Genomic DNA, 15735 nt, shown 5'->3' on the forward strand with positions numbered 1-15735 from the left:
ACGGATACTCATAAGACATAAGTCACAGATGAGACCAAAGCCAGTATTTTACTGCTATTGTAAGAGGACAGTGGTGCTACAGAGGAGCTACAATAATCCCGACTCTCTTACACCTGTATTATATGCATAATGTAGCTTACAGCATATGGCATTGTCCTGGCACCTTGGCTTAGGCATTCACTTCAGTTCCATAATGAACAGCTTTAAAAGCTTCCAGGAATGTGGCTAAGTACTAGAAGCACCACCAAAGTGTAGAAGGTGTACTTGCTCATTCCCCCATTAAGTAACCACAGAAAACGTACAAATGCCTGCATAACTGCATGCTATCATCCAATGAATTAAACAATGAGTATCTTTGAATTGGCAAAAGGCCTGGAAAGAAAAATGCCAAATCCCACGGTGTCCACACAGCCCGGTCAGATCAAGCGCTACCCAGAGCACCTTTGTTCTGAATATTGTACAGCACTGCTATGTTTAGCCAACTAGGTGGAAATCATTCAAGAGGTAAGTCTAAGACATAAGTATGCTAGAAGCAAATGAAGGTTCCCTTTGCTCCAGCCCCTTCTGAGCCTAGTCTTTGGGCCAGTGAGCTCTTTGTTTTTCTTTGGTTTAAACTCTAAAGATGGCTTGGAGACTGTGTGGCAATGTTTTGTTTTGTTTTTGCTGAAACACGTCTCACACTGGTATGGCTCAGCTTTGAGAATAACTTGAGGTTCGAAAGACTCTAATATAGTTCCTTGTGACTCTTTCTTAGCATGCTTCTCCACTCTCCTCTGGCTCATACCCAGGGTGTTTCCAGGAACAGACTCCCTAGATATCTCACCTCAGTTTCCCTAAAAGAGCAACTCCAGAAATGCATCTGAACAATAGATTGTTTGAACTCATGTGATACGGGACTGAGATTGCTTTCGTTTCCTTGATGGATTACCTTTCCAAGGAACTGTAAGAGGGGGAGTCCTTCATCAAAAGCTATTCTTAAAGAAATTGCAGTTCTTTCAGGATGCCTAATACTGGGTTTAGCCTCTACTCCATTTCCACATTACCAGTTATCCAAAAGTACCTCTTCTGCATGTCTGCAGACAAAGTGGTGCAGCCTGTTACCACCCTGTCTGTGACTGCTTGAGGCTACCATCCCATTTTTGAAATTGGTACTAAAGCTGGTAAATTTGAGGGTTTAAAGCACAAGTAGCATTTTTCCCTCCTTCCCTTCGCTTCTCTTCTGGTATTGCCCTCCCTGATCTATCAATTTCCCCCAGCAACTGCATGTACTTTGAGTTAATTTCCCAATTTTAAAAGTATGTATCGCACTTTGCATAAGCACACAGCATAAATCTTCTGTTTGCGCAGCAGACACCTCCGGTTGGAGGCCTTCTTATATTTGTGTTTGTTCTTATATGTGCATAACGAGTTGCAACTCTGTGTGAATAAGGAAGTGCAGCAACACTGGACAAAATCAAAGAGAGAACAGTTGGCTAATCCACACAGGATTAAGACTTGAAGATGAAGTGGTCAAGATAAGTAATTTTCTCAACGGTTATAAATACATTTGAGGACAGATACCACTGTTGGTATATGTTAAACTTCCCAACTCATCACTGTTTAAAGCATGAATCTTCAACTGTCACATAAGAACAGCTTGGGTCTTGAGAGCAAGTCAGACATGCAGCAGAACCTAAATGAATGAAAAAGCTACTGACACTCACCTGTATGACAATAGCTGCCTGCCTCAAGTTCAGAAACTGCCTTCTGTAGAGCATAGTGCGGAACCAGCTCTGCAACAGAGTGATCCTTCGCAGCACCTCCTCATGCAGCAGACCTTGTAAAAGCTGCCGCCCTTGCTCCTTCATAAAAACCTAATGCACAATATGAGAAGCATGAGGCAATAGCATGCATATACTATCATGATCGGATTTCTAAAAAAATTCATTGTAGGCAGTCTTAATGACTAAGCAGCAATACATTAGTTTTGCTAAAATAATCTGCAACTGTGCACATAGAAAATGGTATTTAAAAGATTTGATTCTCCCTGCCTCTTTTGATGTTCATAGAGAGGTTAGTTTGAATCCTATCCTCAGGTCATAGCTCATAGGTATGGAATCTTTCAATTTGCATTGTGGAGGTCAAATCAGTCTAGGTTCCGAGAGAAAATTCAGAAAAGTATTACTGGAAAGGATGGGGAGAGATCACAAAATTGAAGATGAAAAGTTAAATAAAGATGAAACTTAGTAGGAAAAACACAGAAACCTTTTAAAGGGAAATTATGGATTACTTTCATTTCAGGACAATAATTGTCCACTAGGAAAAAAACTGAACTCCTGTCCAAACTAAGACAGATATTGAGTGTCTATCTTTTAAGCTCCAACAAACATTGTGTTCCTTTAAAAATGACTTAGGCTATGACAACATGCAACACACATAAGTAGGACTATCTGTGTATGCTCAGAAGACCCCTTGTCATGTTGCATCAGGGAACAATGAGATAACACTTGGAACTTACCATTGTTCGCCCCACTTGATAACTCTCTGTGCACATCTTTGTTTTCCTGAAGAAATCTTGGATATTTTGCTTAGAAGGGATAGTAGCTCGTGGGAGAAGAACATGAAAATGGTCTATGAAGTCCTGGAAAATTAAGATATCCCACCACCATCATTAAGTTGTAAATGCACATTTAGTCATTTTGTATGAATTCACAGTAGTCAACTGTATCCACAGAAGCACATTTAAGAATGCAAACCTTAAAAGGACTGTCACTTGAAATACCAAAGAATTAACCATTTCGTTACCTAATATTTTCATGGCTCCCTAGTTTACATGGCAGAATTATGTAAAAAGACACTCAAACATTATTCTCATCGGACTAATATTCTTGCCGAAGTATAAAATGGAAAAGTGAAGCACACTGCAAAAACAATGAATGATCCATGCTATGAGTGGGAGCTGACACTTGCTCCAGGTGATTTGTAGCTTTGGAAATATGCTATGGAAAGAATAGGACTCCTCTCTAAAACAGGCAGCTTGCTTGTAACTGTATTTCTTTAAGTGGTCATATGTGCTTTCACACATATGCCTGCATGAAGTCTCAATCAAAATTCTTCCACAGTCGAACTTTTTTGAGAGGCAACACTCCCCAACCATCTAGAGTACAGTCCAGAGTAGGGCTTGCCAATTTCCACAGCTCTAAGACTGCCACTTGCAGCCCTGGAGTTGAAGAGAACCGTGCTATCAACATTCATGTTGATGTCAAAGTGGAGACAGGGGATGGGTTGGGTGGACATACAGATAACTTCAAAAGCTCCAGTTACAGGTAGGTACCATGTATCCCCGAAACTAAGACACTGTCTTATATATATATATATTGGCTCACAAAAACACACTAGGTCTTATTTTCGGGGTAGGTCTTTTTTTTATTTTATTTTTTAATGTGTACAACAATCCACACTTATTCATGTACAACAGCATGAATACATGTACATTTGGTACATTTGGTATCACTCTGCCTGTGACAGGAGCTGAACTGCATAAGCATGTTTCCTCCACACAGTGCATTAAGTTCAAGTTAAGTTGAAAAATGAAGTTGAAAAAGGCTCTTTATGTTCCCCACTGGCCCTGGGAATAAACACAGCTAAGTCTTATTTTCGAGGTAGGTCTTATATTTTAAGCAGGTACCAAAAATAGTACTAGGTCTTATTTTCGGGGAAACACAGTAATCTGTCTTCTTTGTGGCCTTTATGCATCAGACATATCAGTGAGCAGCAACCCGGTTCAGTGAAGTCTGTGTCCTATTGCAAAATCACAGAAAGAACAGCACATCCAAATGTGTAGCCACCTGTGGCCCAATGCCAAAGGGGGCAATAAATGCTGATTGAAATTGCCAAGCCAGCACAAACCATCTCGGAAAGAAGAAGTGAAAGAGACTTCGGTCCCAAGGTCTCCACTGACTCCTTTAGGAGCTGGAGAAAGATCTCTGATGCATAAGTGAGGGATGTCCCTTGACACCTTGGACAAGAAGAGTGGCATTTAGTCTTTAGGCTCGGCTGCCACCAAGGCTCTCTTCCAAATAAAAAGGTCTCAGAAAACAAGCTAATTTAAAGCTTTGTGGTTTGGTAAAGTCCTGGGAAGGGACTGCAGGTGGTGCAGTGGTTTAAACTGCTGTGCTGCTGGGCTGGTTGATCGAAAGGTCACCAGTTCGAATCTGTACAATGGAGTGAGTTCCCATTGCTCTGTCCCAGCTCCTGCCAATCTTGCAGTTCGAAAGCATGCAAATGCAAGTAGATAAAAAGGCACCACTTCGGTGGGCAGGTAACAGCGTTCCGTGCACCTCAGTGTTTAGTCATGCCGGCCACATGACCACGGAGACTGTCTGCGGACAAAAGCTGGCTCCCTCGGCTAGGAAACGGAGATGAGCACCGCCCCCGAGAGTCAGGCATGACTGGACTTAACGTCAAGGGGAAACCTTTACCTTTAAAGTCCTGGGAACAGGAGCATGCCCCAATTTTGCCTCTCTAAGGCATTGCTATACAATGTCCAGTGATACTGGACATTGTAAAAACCAATTCAAATAAAATAAAGCTATTACAATAAAGATCAAAAATGTGAAAATAGTAAGAAGAGAAATAGAAAACTGGCAGATTTTGCTTCAGGGAAACAGTGGATGAACAGACCAAGTTCCCTACAAGGCTGCCATAAAGGGAACCGAAGGAGTAAGTGTGAATCTAACAGGAACATTACCACTTGCAGAGTGGAGGAGGGCGCCTGCCAAAAATTCCTCAGTTACGGAAGGTTCCTGATGGATGTTCCATGCAGGTACAGAGCCCATATGTGTGATGCACAGAGACCACGAAGAAGATTCAATTATTTCTGCACTTTGCATTGATTGCATTTGCAAAGCCCTCTGGGTAGCTCACTCCAAGTGGCTCAGTGCGCAAGTGTACTGTAGTAGAACCATGGAAATGCATTCTTTGAATAACATGTTGATTTGATTCCTTCTGTGTACTTAGTTTTCTTATTTACACAGATTTCCCACAAGCAAAAACAAAATCCTATCGATATTTTCTGGCATCATGTTTCCACATTATCCGTTCAATCCATACATTGTCTTTTTTTAGCCTTTTTAAACTGTATAACCTTTCAACTTACTGTAAGCAAACATGCCAAATGGGAAGATGTAGCGCACAAGAAACATTCCTATTCACAGCTTTTTGTGCTTTCAGGCCCCGATTCATGATAGTTATTTGCTCTCAATGCAATTTCATGACTAGTTTCACCAAAAGCACTGCCATACACTTCTTTAGACTGTGAATTCACCTACACTTAAATCAAGGCATAGCCCAAATGATGAAGTTGCCTTGAGGCCTACTCTGTTAGTAATCTTCAAGAAAACCGAATTAACATATTCTGACCTGGAATAAATATTTGCAGCTGTATCCTGACTGCCGAATGCGCACCGTCTCTAGCATCCCAGTGTACCGTAGCTGCCTAAGCACCAGGTTGTCACTGAACCTCAGGGGAAGCTGAAAAAGTGAAACATACAACCACCAAGCACTTGAATACTGACTGCAGAACCATCTAGGAAAGCAAGCTTGGATGAATGATTCAAACTAATAGATATGAAATGAAAAATGTCAATCCTCAAGCTTGAATCTTGAGCTTGCAACCTCCTCTCAACATGCAAATTTGACCCCACATTTCAAGCCCAACAATTCTGCATTAATGTAAATCACTGTTAATAGTAACCATGGTTAGCATCAAACTCTGATTATGGCTTGCTATGTTGAGCATTAATATCTGTGCAGACATAATGCTACACTATATTTAGCTCTATGAAGGGGAGAAAGAGAAAGGAGCAGGGGACTTGTGGCCTGCTTTTGATTTTCTAGCTATGGTTCATGATATCAGGAAAGTTATGTCTGTGAAGATCAGACAGCAATAGGAAGCAAGACTGCTTCTCTTTGTATCGAAGCATGATAGTTTTAGACAACAAGACTCAGTTACACAGTGTATAATATTTCAGTGCTTGACAAACAATCTTGTTCAGAATCCTGGAAACTGAACCATGCCATTAAAACAAAAGGTGAGCAGAATAAATGCATATTTACAACTGAAATTATATGAAGAATTTGTCATGCTTTCATTTAGATAAAAAGCCATTTAATAACCATCAGCAATATTCATTAGCAAACTGATTCACTACATACAAAATTTTAAACTTGTTTTTGTGAAGAACAATTGTGAAAGTATATTTGACATTGGTTACATTTTTACATATAGTCCATGTTAGGGGTGGCATCTTTCAACAAGTTGAAACACAAACACAAGATGGTTTTGGCAATAATTCACAATTAAATTAAAACTTATTTTAAATTATGTTAACTATAAATTAACTACACAGGCGATCACTGGATTGTGCAGGCTTTGGAAACCAGAGGCCATTACTTTGACAAAAGTGTAAATCTATCAGGAGAAAGCAAAGTAATTAAGATGATTTACTAAATACCATCTTTGCCCGTAGTGTTAAGTCATAAGAGACTGATATATTTACTAAGGCACAAATATAATCCCTGATGAATCTGCTCTGTATTAAATTATCTGAATAAAATCAAGACAGTTGTCTAAATATGCTTAAAATGTCAAACGCTAAATTCTGTGGAACAGAATTTTACTTTTCATTGTGCAACAGAAAGGACTTAAATTAGCCGGATTTAGTTGAAATAAATCAGGTTGGTGTTGTTGTGTTGATTTCAAAGAACAAGATGTACTAATCAAAGGAAAAAGCTGCTTTTTCTTGCTCTCTTTTGTTAATGAAGCTTACACGCTTACAAACCCTTCTAATGAGGTCTCCCCCGTAACAGTCCAGCTAAACTTTAATTTTAGTTGCAGATTGCTTGGCGTTTGGGGAGTGCTTACCTTTTCAGCATTGGAACGAATGCACTTGACAAAATAGGGTTCTGACTGGCCAAGGGTCTCCATCAGTTTGGTAAGTGATGCCTAAAATAGAGATTATTACAAAATTGGCTTCTGTGAGAATTACTTTCCATGCCTCCCCTAATCTTGCTTTTAAACTGGAATTTACAACAAACATGAAAAAGGAGCTGTGATAATGTTGTCTTTTATTATAGGACCACAATACCTGTCAGAGAGTCTCTCCCAATTGCTATCTTAGACACTACGTTCAACCTCTGGAGGGCCTCCCTCCAAGTGCCAACTCTGAGGGAAGTGTGGAGGGGGGCAACAAGGGGGCACTTTCTCTGCGGGGGCCCCCTGGCTATGGGATGGCTTCCCATCCACCGCCCAGCTGGTGCCAAATTTGTCATGGATTCAGAGCCAGGTTAGGACAGCCATCTTTTCGGAGGCATTTAAAGACTCACTTGGCCATCCAGGGACTTGAGGGGATTACGCATCCCTGGTGTTCTGCAGAGTCATTCTTTGCTATTGTTCGTTTTAGGTGCTTCAAACTTTTTTCCTGATTTTAGGATAGTCTATTGCTTTTTAATCATCTGTTTATGGACTGTTGTAAATCATCCAGAGAATATTAGGATGCAAATACAAGAAAAATAGCTTTGCTGAATGGTGGGCCATGATTCCAGGCACATTCCGCAGAGTAGCTGCATGTCAACCCCAGTGAATTCCATAAAGGCGCAAGGAATGAGTCTGAAATATGTGGCAAATGTCCTCTTACATCTAACTCTACATCATACAAGAAAACGTTTCCTGTCTTGTATGTTTGTAAAGTAGCAAAATATTTCTCCACTGATCAAATATTACCATGTCTAAGCAATTCTAAAGGCATTCTAACCCTGGCTCGCAAGAGTTCTTTCTTTAATGCAGGTCAGATATGTAGGGGTAGAAAAGCTCGCAGAGAGCTTGGGAATTTACTGTTTGCCTCACACTCTTGGCCCATTTATAGGTATTGAATGTGGTGTCAACTTCCAAAACCTAACCTAACCAAACCAAACCAAACCAAACCAAACCTTTTAACCACATAGCAGAGTTTGTTGGTATGCACAAACTTTATCTTCTATTACTATCAGGGTGGCTCCTGTTCTCCTTCCAGTGATTTTTTCTTCCACCAATATTTTCATTAGGTCGTTCAATATTTGTTCCTAGTTTCCTTTTAGTACATGCAATGTGCTGGTTAGTCCCATGTAACTATTTTTTATTCAGCTGCAATCTGGCTGCTTAGTAACTCAAGGCAAAACCATCCTGTCCTAAAAATGTAATAAGGGACTCAAAAAGGATGAAGGTTTTTTTTTAAATCAAGTGATATATAATTAGTTAATGGGATATTCAGGGCACACAGGAAAATTGGGAGCTCAAGGTTCTATTTTGCCTTCCTTTCTGTTGAAAGCAGAGCCTCCCAGAGCCAAATATTCACATGTTTTTCCTGGGATTTAACTTCTTGAAATTAAAAACTACAAATTACCTGGAACTGTGCACTGATGCTTGGGGGCTTTTTCTTCTTGTGAAGATGGAGAAGAGACTTTGTGATACGGTCATGGAGAGTCAGATTTGTCAGATGCTTCAGTGACTTCACCTCCAGTAAATGCTGAGAAAATAAAAAGCAGAAGCTATTTTTTTGTTATAAGAATACTGAGCAGGCACAAACATCAATCCAGCTAACCACTCTTCTATGAACATGTTAAGTGTGCTAGCACTATATAACAATCTGGTCAGCAGTTACCAGCAATTTCTGAAAGCTTTTCAGAGACAGCTTCATATTTAGTATTTTGCACGTGCCTAAACAAATATCATCAAGGCATGAATTAATCCAACAAGATCTTTTTTTTCCAGAAGAGACTTCAAGACACTAGGCAATTAAGTATCCTTTTTTGTTTTATTCACTGAAATAGGAAAATTTACAGGACTAGTTGAACGTCAGGTTAGTAAACTAACTGTAATGTGTCTCCAGATGAAGCTACTAACAATTCACAGCTATATTTTATGTTTGAAGCTTGTTCATCAATGTTTTTAAACTGGCAGTTTAGAAATTCATGTCAAATCAACCCCAAAATTCTGGCACAAATTAATGCTAATTAAGGGCTGCTTCTTTGAACATGTTTAAACGCAGATAGCAATATTTGCGCAAAAGCAGAACATGCATGAAGCAACACTTTATATGCATTATCAAGGCTCTGGCACAGAATATTTGAATCCTCTCACCTTTGGAAGGTTAGGCTTGGCTTTGACGTTCTTGTTTCGCCTAAAAAATATAATCAGATCTGCATTAATGCAGCAGAGACATGCTGTTAATTTGTAGATTTTTCATGAGACAAAGGCTTGCTTCAGATGTAACACTAAACCATGTTCTGGTACTGCATTTACAAGTTTGAAACAAGCCTTAGGCTTATATGCTCCTTTCTCTTATTGTTTTTATATGCATTTTAATTTGTGAATGCAAGTGGGAACACATGCTTGAAGAGATATCAAACTTTCAAGATAACTACATTTCTTAAATCTTTTTTCAAACCCAATCAACACCTTGTGAAATATTTCATGAATATATACACTATACAACACTATATTCCTTGATGAGTAATTCATCAAACCCAGATACTGAACTATTTCACTTGCATTTTTTAAAGCTTACTATGTGAACATTATGTAAATGTTGCAGTTTATTACAATATTTTCACAAAGGTCTAAAATGAGAACTGTGCAAAAAAGTAATCTTTTAATTTAAATCTTAAGAGATCATATCCATAATAAAATCTTTGCCACCACCTATCAGGGGTCATCAAAGTAAAATCCCAAAGGCAAGAAAGATCAATGCTTTTTGCCCAATGTAATTTGCAGGTTGTCTCTGTATCCAGTTTAAAATATCTAGGGTACTTTTCTACTATTTGGAAGGCATCTAAGATTCTTTTCTGAAGGGTGAAGGACTATCGCAACTTTACCTGTTCACAAATTCTGACTTCTGTGTTACAGAACAATCCCAGGAAACTGGAATAAACTAAGATAAACCATGACTAAGACTCTTTGAATGGCAAATCTGTGTCCCTCAGATGATGGACAGTGAAGACCAACAGGGACCTCTTTTACTTTGGCTTGTCCCATATAATTGCTCTACCAACAGGATAACGCTTCCTTGGAACAAAGGACAAACATGCACTAACATGAGAATGCCATGGGCTCTCTCCAAGAGCTTGCTGTTAGTTGAATTCACAAATATCCCGTCTTTGTCAAGGAAACTGCTATGGCTGGAGAGTCGGTTCTGTCGCATCGCCATCCTACTATTCCAGCCAACTCCATATGTATCACTGCAAAATGGGAAAAAGTACATGCTACTTTTTTAGTGCCACAAAAATGAAAAAGATAATACCAGTAAAAAAAATACCAGTAAAAAACAGTAGCAATTTCATATAAGAGCTCTTTCTTCCACTGCTTCACTTATGCACTTTAGCTTACCGTTGGGTTTTCTCATTGATAGTATTAACTCCTTGCAGATCTGAAAGGGGTGTTCTTGGATGTTTCCGGGCAATACCTGCAGCAGTATATCAACAAAAAAGTTGGAATTGAAAGAAATGCACAGTGTAGAATGAAAAAAGGACCAAACTGCAACATGTGCTGGAAATGGTACATGCTGGGAATAGGAGCAGGGGAGAAAGATTGTAGAGGAGGAGCCATGGCTGGTAATATGATGCAATATACTTGACACACTTGGAAAAAAAGGGAAGCTATGATCTTGTCACTTGGATCACCACAGAATCTACCTGTAATCCCGCATACCGGCCCTAGTTTAAAATAATTCAAATCAGATACAAATCTCTATTTTCAGCAAATAAAACAGGGAAAAAAGTCAGTCAAGCTTGATGCCTGCCTTCACAATCAAGACAAAATAAAATTATTAAAATATATACCTCTGGGAAGATGACTATAAAATAATTAAATGCTGATTATACAAACAGCAAAAATTCCTGCAAAAACCAATGTCTGGATGCTCCTAATATAAGCTTGTAACTTCAACTCTGACTGCCTCACCAGAAGATCATCAGTGCAAAGAAGAAGCACCTGGCTTGGCTCTCTAGCAACCTCCTCCTGGGCTTACAGGCAGGTCTACTGCCTAGGGTGAAGACTCTGCCTGGCACCCTGCACCCAGGGCTGCTGAGCAGCTTGGGGATGGTGGGGGAGAGGCCTCCTGGCCCTCTAACATATTTACAGCCAGCTGACCACCCTCCCTGCATTCCAACCACCTCCATGGCCTCACCAAAGACCAATGGTGCAGAGAGGAAGCACCTGCTTTGGTCCTCCAACAGTTGCTGTTTGGGAATTGTAGTTTGTTAATTATATTTAGGGGGACAACCATGCAGGTGCTGCATGGCAACATATGATATGGTGCTGACAGGGCAAAATACTTTTGTAGGAGAAGGAAAGAACATTGTCTTATGACTCTCTCTCCCTTCTTGTCATCCCACCAATCAGGGTAAACTGGAGAGTAGTCTGAGCCATCCGCAATTCCTTTCACTGCTCCTTTGTAATGTCGGACTAGCCTGTAATAAAACTACAATCATTCCTGATCATGCGTGTGTGTTCAAAGCTGGGCTCTGGAGACAGTCTGGCGACCCTGCTGATACACAGACCACCTCATTGCCCAGTAGAATCTCTGGCCAAACTCATTAAACTGGTCTTGGATTCCTCCAGATGTTTCATCTGAGCAATTTCAATGTATTCAAGTCCAGTTTGTCTGGTGCTTCCCACCAAACCATGGCAGCCACGGGTCTGTCCCAGTTGGTCTCTGCACTCATGCGTACTGGTGGGTGCACACTTGATGTTATATTCTGCTCTGAACAGCTGGTTTTGAAGACTGAGGTTCCTGTCTAGGCTTGGTCAGACCATTACCTGGTCAAGGCTACGAGCACATCCCCTTTTTTGTGCCCCTGTAGAAATGATGGACCTATTAGAATGGCCTACCTAAAGACTTATCAATTCAATAAGTTTCCAGTCAGTCCAAGGGGGTTCTTTGGACAGTTCTACTAGTGATTCTGTCATGTCCCTAGTCACAAAATGGAATCAGGAGTTGACTAGGGCTTTAAGCAAGGCTGCTCCTGAGCGTCTTCTACAGACAGCCTCTTATGGAACAATAACTAGTTGATAAACAGAACATAGGGAAGGAATCACTTGGAGGGAAGCGAACAAAAACCCGCTCAAAGATCTTCCTGGGACTAGTGCTACTTATTAATAAATGAGTTGAAGTTAGTGGTGAGCAGACAGACAGCCAAGTTTACAGAGGACATCATATCTATTCAAGGCAGATTGCCAGTAAAAACAGAAGAGCACTTGTCAAATAGGAACTCTAAGCAAATTGTATACAAGCACTTGAAAAACCAGCTGCTTATATTCTTCTGCCAAGCAGGGAAGAAAATCATAACATGCCTTTCAACAGGGAGCTCCAAACTTTTTCAATCCATGGGTCTATCTGCCAATTTGGGAAACTGATGTGGGTACCAACATAAAATGCCTAGTCTAACTTTGGCATTTACAGATATTAGGTTGTGCCTTATTCAGTAAAAACATGTGTGAAATCTCTCTTTAATAAGAGATAGTCTAATTTAGATAACTGCCGACACTGCGATACTTCTTTTAAACATTGGTTTGAGCAATGTCCAGTACTTTATTCTTTTTAAGAGGAGGTTATCACATAGAATCATCTTTAATATTCATGCTCCTTTAAACTGTTTACCTGACTCATGGAAATTAACAAATGGAAGAGGAAATTGATTCTTTCCATCCCTCTGATAGCTAAAGGCTGATATTACAAAACTGGAAGGCTAAGCAGTCACCTCTTATAAGGCAATGCACCTTACAGTGCTTTTGATATATGAACAGTTGGTATATACATGCCAACTTCAAATAGGTAACTGTTTGAATATATGGTATACTTCTGTTGAAGCCTATATATAATTGCTAGAATGTTGTAAGGATTTCATACATGTAATCATCTATGTATGTATGTTAAAACACAAAAAATAAATAGATAATTGGGTGCCCACAGGGATCCCTTCCTGGAATGCATTAGAAATGCCTGTGGGTGCTATGTCAGGGTTCCCTGCATTACTCACCTGATCAGAACTCAAGGAGTCCTATGTTTCACACCACTTAGAAGAATAAGTGGCTTCCCCTTCCCCAAATTGCTAAAGTGACAACTTGATAATGGTAATCTATGAACAGATTAAAACTGGAAAAATGGGCAACGAGATGGCATAGGAGAATCAGTATAATCCCTTATATAAAATCCATGATACATTTGAAAATACTGTCTGTAGTTCTGATTACCTCAGTTCAAAGATACTGTAGAGCCAGAAAAAGACAGAAAAAAGAACAGTGAAAGTACTTGAGGAATGAAGCAGCTTCCCTAATGAGGAAAGACTTTTTAATTCAGCAAAAATGGTGGTGGGGACTCATGGTAAAGGCTTTCAAAATATGAGAAATAGACGAAGTGGACTAAGATTTTTTTCTGCCCCCCTCAGCACTAGTACTGAAATTTAAATTGATCAGCAATAGATTCAAGACAGCCAAAAAAATGTTGTTGTTTTTTACAGAAAGCATAAAATAGCTTATGAGTTTATTTACTACAAGTAGAGATGTATGAGGAATCTGTCCAGAGGTGGGAATGCACTGGATTCTTTGGGCTCAGCTGCAGTGGCCCAGAATCTGAGTTCCTGGAAAGCATTCCCAGTACTTGCGAGACCAGTGTTTGCAGAATACTCACTAGGAAAGCAGTGCCCCTCTCGCATTGTACTGAAGAAGGCTGGCTGCGAGGGGCTCCCTAGAAAAGCTGCTCCCCATGACTACTGCACAAGCAGCATCCCTCTTCTGTGTCAGCTGCAGCCACCTTTTTAGCTGCTGCACCTGAAGCAGAAGAAGGTTGCTGGTTGCACAACAGAGGGTCTGCGAACATTCAAGGACTTCCTCTCAACCTGGCTTTGGAAGACCACTTGGAGCACAAGAGGATGCTCACAATCCTTTGAGGCACAGATTCCTACATCCCAGCTACATCCTAACTACAAGATATTGTGATAGCCACCAGGTTTGATACCTGTTTCTGTTTTCAAAAAGGATTACAGACATTCATGAAGAATATACCCAATCGAGTTATTAGCAATAGTGGCTAGATGCCATATTCTGAGGTAGCATCTAAATAAAAAATGCTGAAGAAAACTAGAGCGTTGTTGGCTTCAAACTTCCCATAAGCATCTGACTGGATGCTGCTGCAAAGAAATGCTGGATTAGACAGACCTTTGCCCAACTTCACAGAGGTTCTTGCTGCATACAGAACTTATTTTAAAAGAGGCTGTTACAAAGCTCTTTAGTTCATTCTATATTATATATTCTGTTACACTAAACAAAACTATGAATCGTATAGGAAAACCAGTACTACCTTAGGCCCATGCAGCTCCTCCCTCAATTCAAACCATTTGTTTAACCTTCAAAATCAAACAACTCCTTATCAATGAACACTTACCATCCATCTCAATTTAGAGGGAGCACCAAATTTCTTGGATAGGTACTCCTGGTAATACTCAACATATACATGAGAGAGAGAGAGAGATTTCCTTTATGGAGATTAATGAAAATATGGCATCTCTATAAACCTTTATAGTATGATAAAATGTTCAATGGAGGTCTACAAAGCCCCTCAAAACCAGAGGAACTTCTTGAAAAGCTGGATCATTTGCTCTACAAGTAGTTAAGCAAACATTTATATTCCTATCTGAAGAGTTTGTAACAGTGATGCATTTGATTATTAAGGTGAACTAATTATTCTATATGCAAAGCTGTTTAATGAGCAAGCTAGCATCATGGCACCCTTGAGAAGGCTCTTAATGTAGTTATAACAAGTGAAAAACCATGTGCTTCTCTTTATGGCAGAGGGTGTTATGTTTCATGCTGCTGGACCCCTTCTCCTCCCACAACAGGGATCCAGCTATCATTAGTAACAAAGGCAAACGGGCCTGATTTTCATGCAGGACTAGTTCATTATGTAACAAACAGAAGTGAGGAGAAGGAAATGGAGACCAAGGGCATCTCTTCTATTCTCTTATATGAAGGCAGTCCTTGAGGGCATAGCAGTTCTTACAATATACACTACAGTCTTGGGAAATTGCAGGTGGCTTCAAAAGGATTTTAAAAAAATCTGTATGTAGGTGCTATTATATAAAAAAGGAGCCAACATTTGGCCAGTTCCTCTAGCTAGCTATTCTGCCAAGTATCTAAAAGTCATAGCTACTGAAAAGTTTTTAACCATTAAACTCTTACATAGGATACCTAGGCCTTCAATCTGTAATTGTTTTTGTAAAAATGATTCCATGCCTTAGACTCAAATACTGGAGATGCCCTTGTGATTAAGTTAATCAGAGCATCCATTTCAAACCTCTAGCTCCCAGCCTGCCTTGAAATTCCCAGTAGGAAAGCACTCAAATATTCCCTGTATTCTAAGTGGACTGTTATTCAAGATGACTTCAGGTTCTGCTTAGAGATTCCTATTTGTGGGTGCCCACCCTTGCTACTCAGTATGCTCCTGGTTTCCATTTCCTGCTGTGTGTGAGTGTCATGTCAGAGAGATGGTGGGATATGGCGCCTTACTGTACTTCTCCTCCTTGCATCTCTGCAGGATCTCTAAGCTCCTCTGATGAACTGGGTGATGGAGAAAGCTAAAACTATCCACACTTTTCAAAACCGCATCATCATGCCCTTGGGAAGCAAAACAAAACAAAAACATGGAGAGAAGAGAAAGATTACAT

At 40.0% G+C, this 15735-nt stretch overlaps 1 protein-coding gene across 7 annotated transcripts in view; it reads right to left on the minus strand.

Annotated features, from left to right (window-relative positions):
* The window catches only part of MYO9A (myosin IXA), a 130885-nt gene that overhangs the window by 37133 nt on the left and 78017 nt on the right, over positions 1-15735 (minus strand). For 6 of the 7 annotated variants that reach the window (XM_044438892.1, XM_044438891.1, XM_044438893.1 and 3 more), the window contains 9 exons: positions 15578-15685; positions 10403-10478; positions 10111-10254; positions 9158-9197; positions 8421-8543; positions 6905-6985; positions 5401-5511; positions 2498-2620; positions 1704-1853 (listed from right to left, as the gene is read on the minus strand). In XM_044438892.1, the coding sequence (XP_044294827.1) occupies positions 1704-1853; positions 2498-2620; positions 5401-5511; positions 6905-6985; positions 8421-8543; positions 9158-9197; positions 10111-10254; positions 10403-10478; positions 15578-15685 (956 nt within the window). The remainder of the gene's footprint in view (positions 1-1703; positions 1854-2497; positions 2621-5400; positions 5512-6904; positions 6986-8420; positions 8544-9157; positions 9198-10110; positions 10255-10402; positions 10479-15577; positions 15686-15735) is intronic. The other variant, XM_044438896.1, reaches the window with a different exon arrangement.

The sequence above is a fragment of the Varanus komodoensis genome, unplaced genomic scaffold, assembly GCF_004798865.1.
Source record: "Varanus komodoensis strain SLA01 unplaced genomic scaffold, ASM479886v1 scaffold33, whole genome shotgun sequence".
NCBI classification, from domain to species: domain Eukaryota; kingdom Metazoa; phylum Chordata; class Lepidosauria; order Squamata; family Varanidae; genus Varanus; species Varanus komodoensis.